The sequence below is a fragment of the Hylobates moloch genome, unplaced genomic scaffold (genome assembly GCF_009828535.3).
Source record: "Hylobates moloch isolate HMO894 unplaced genomic scaffold, HMol_V3 SCAFFOLD_11843, whole genome shotgun sequence".
NCBI lineage: Eukaryota > Metazoa > Chordata > Mammalia > Primates > Hylobatidae > Hylobates > Hylobates moloch.
This window is the reverse complement of record NW_026664118.1, coordinates 1-1,926: the sequence shown is the minus strand read 5'-3', so window position 1 is coordinate 1,926 and position 1,926 is coordinate 1. Positions and strand designations below refer to the sequence as shown.

At 57.1% G+C, this 1,926-nt stretch overlaps 1 protein-coding gene across 1 annotated transcript; it reads left to right on the top strand.

Moving 5' to 3' along the window:
• The first annotated feature begins 60 nt into the window (after window positions 1-60).
• On the top strand, window positions 61-1,828 carry LOC116464453 (sulfotransferase 1A2-like). The gene is made up of 4 exons (XM_032147710.2): window positions 61-332; window positions 428-522; window positions 1,329-1,509; window positions 1,631-1,828. The coding sequence occupies exons 1-4, from the start codon at window positions 143-145 to the stop codon at window positions 1,741-1,743; spliced, it is 579 nt and encodes a 192-aa protein (XP_032003601.1). The 5' UTR covers window positions 61-142; the 3' UTR covers window positions 1,744-1,828.
• Window positions 1,829-1,926: the final 98 nt, after the last annotated feature.

The following is a 1,926-nucleotide window of genomic DNA, read 5'->3' as shown; positions in this document are numbered from 1 at the left end:
TACAGAATATGATGGTCTCAGGGACCAGGCAGGACTTTGGCTTCTGAGCAGGGTTCAGATCCCAGCTTGGCCCTGCCTGTGCCGTGAGATCTCAAGCAAGTCAGCCTCTAAGCCTCAGGTTCCTCCTTTGCCAATCCAAGAGATGAGCTGGCCTGGGGCAGGCTGTGTGGTGATGGTGCTGGGGTGGAGTCTTCTGCTCCTGCAGGTGGTCTATGTTGCCCGCAACGCAAAAGATGTGGCGGTTTCCTACTACCACTTCTACCACATGGCCAAGGTGTACCCTCACCCTGGGACCTGGGACAGCTTCCTGGAGAAGTTCATGGCTGGAGAAGGTGGGTTTGACGGGAGGAAGGAAGGTGTGGAGCTGAGGGGTGGTGGCTACAATGCACGGCAACCCTGTGTTGGCGCCCCCTGCCTGCTTCTCCAGTGTCCTACGGGAGCTGGTACCAGCACGTGCAAGAGTGGTGGGAGCTGAGCCGCACCCATCCTGTTCTCTACCTCTTCTATGAAGACATGAAGGAGGTGAGACCGCCTTTGATGCTTCTCTCCATGTGACACCTGGGGGCAGGCACCTCACAGGGACCCGCCAAGGCCACCCAGCCACCTCCCTGGGGGGCCCCCACAGCAGGCCCAGATTCCCCATCCTGAATCCCTGGCCCAGGCCCCACTGCAGCCCCACATGGCAGCAGGCTCTGCACAGCTCTCATCTCCTGTGCCTGAGTCAGCTGCACGAGTGGCTACAGATCAGCTACTTTTTTTTTAGATAAAGTCTTGCTCTGTTGTCCAGGATGGTATGCAGTGGTGTGATCTCAGCTCAGTGTAACCGCCTCCCCCCCAGGTTCAAGTGATTCTCCTGCCTCAGCCTCCTGAGTAGCTGAGATTCCAGATGCACACTACCATGCCTGGCTAATTTTTGTGTTTTGCCATGTTGGCCAGGTTGGTCTCCATCTCCTGAGCTCAGGTGATCCGCCTGCCTCAGCCTCCCAAAGTGTTGGGATTACAGGCCTGAACCACGGCCCCTTGCCACAGATGAGCTATCTATTCCAATTGCTTTTCCCTGCCAACGGTTATGCCACCCAGGGCCACAGTCATGGAAGAAGACCATCCCAGTCCTTTCCCATAGGAGCCAAGCCCAGCTCATGATGGGATCACAGGGCAGAGAGCAATTCATTTTACCCCAGGGACTGGGGTCCTGGGGGTCGAGGAGCTGGCTCTATGGGTTTTCAAGTGGAAGTGGCCAGTTCCCCTCTGAGGTTAGAGAAGGGGACCCCTTTTATTTTCTTGAATCAGCAATCCTAGCCTCCACTGAGGAGCCCTCTGCTGCTCAGAACCCCAAAAGGGAGATTCGGAAGATCCTGGAGTTTGTGGGGCGCTCTCTGCCAGAGGAGACCATGGACCTCATGGTTCAGCACACGTCGTTCAAGGAGATGAAGAAGAACCCTATGACCAACTACACCACCGTCCGCCGGGAGTTCATGGACCATACCATCTCCCCCTTCATGAGGAAAGGTGGGCGCCGGCCAGCACGGAGGTTGGGGCAGGTGGGAGCAGCAGCTGGAGCCTCCCCATAGGCACTCGGGGCCTCCTCTGGGATGAGACTCCAGCTTTGCTCCCTGCCTTCTTCCTCCAGGCATGGCTGGGGACTGGAAAACCACCTTCACCGTGGCGCAGAATGAGCGCTTCGATGCGGACTATGCGGAGAAGATGGCAGGCTGCAGCCTCAGCTTCCGCTCTGAGCTGTGAGAGGGGCTCCTGGGGTCACTGCAGAGAGAGTGTGTGAATCAAGCCTGACCAAGCGGCTCAAGAATAAAGTATGATTTGTGTTCAATGCAGAGTCTCTATTCCAAGCCAAGAGAGCTGAAAGAGTGATCGCCCACTGGGGCCAAATACGGCCACTTCCCCGCTCCAGCTCCTCAACTTGCCCTG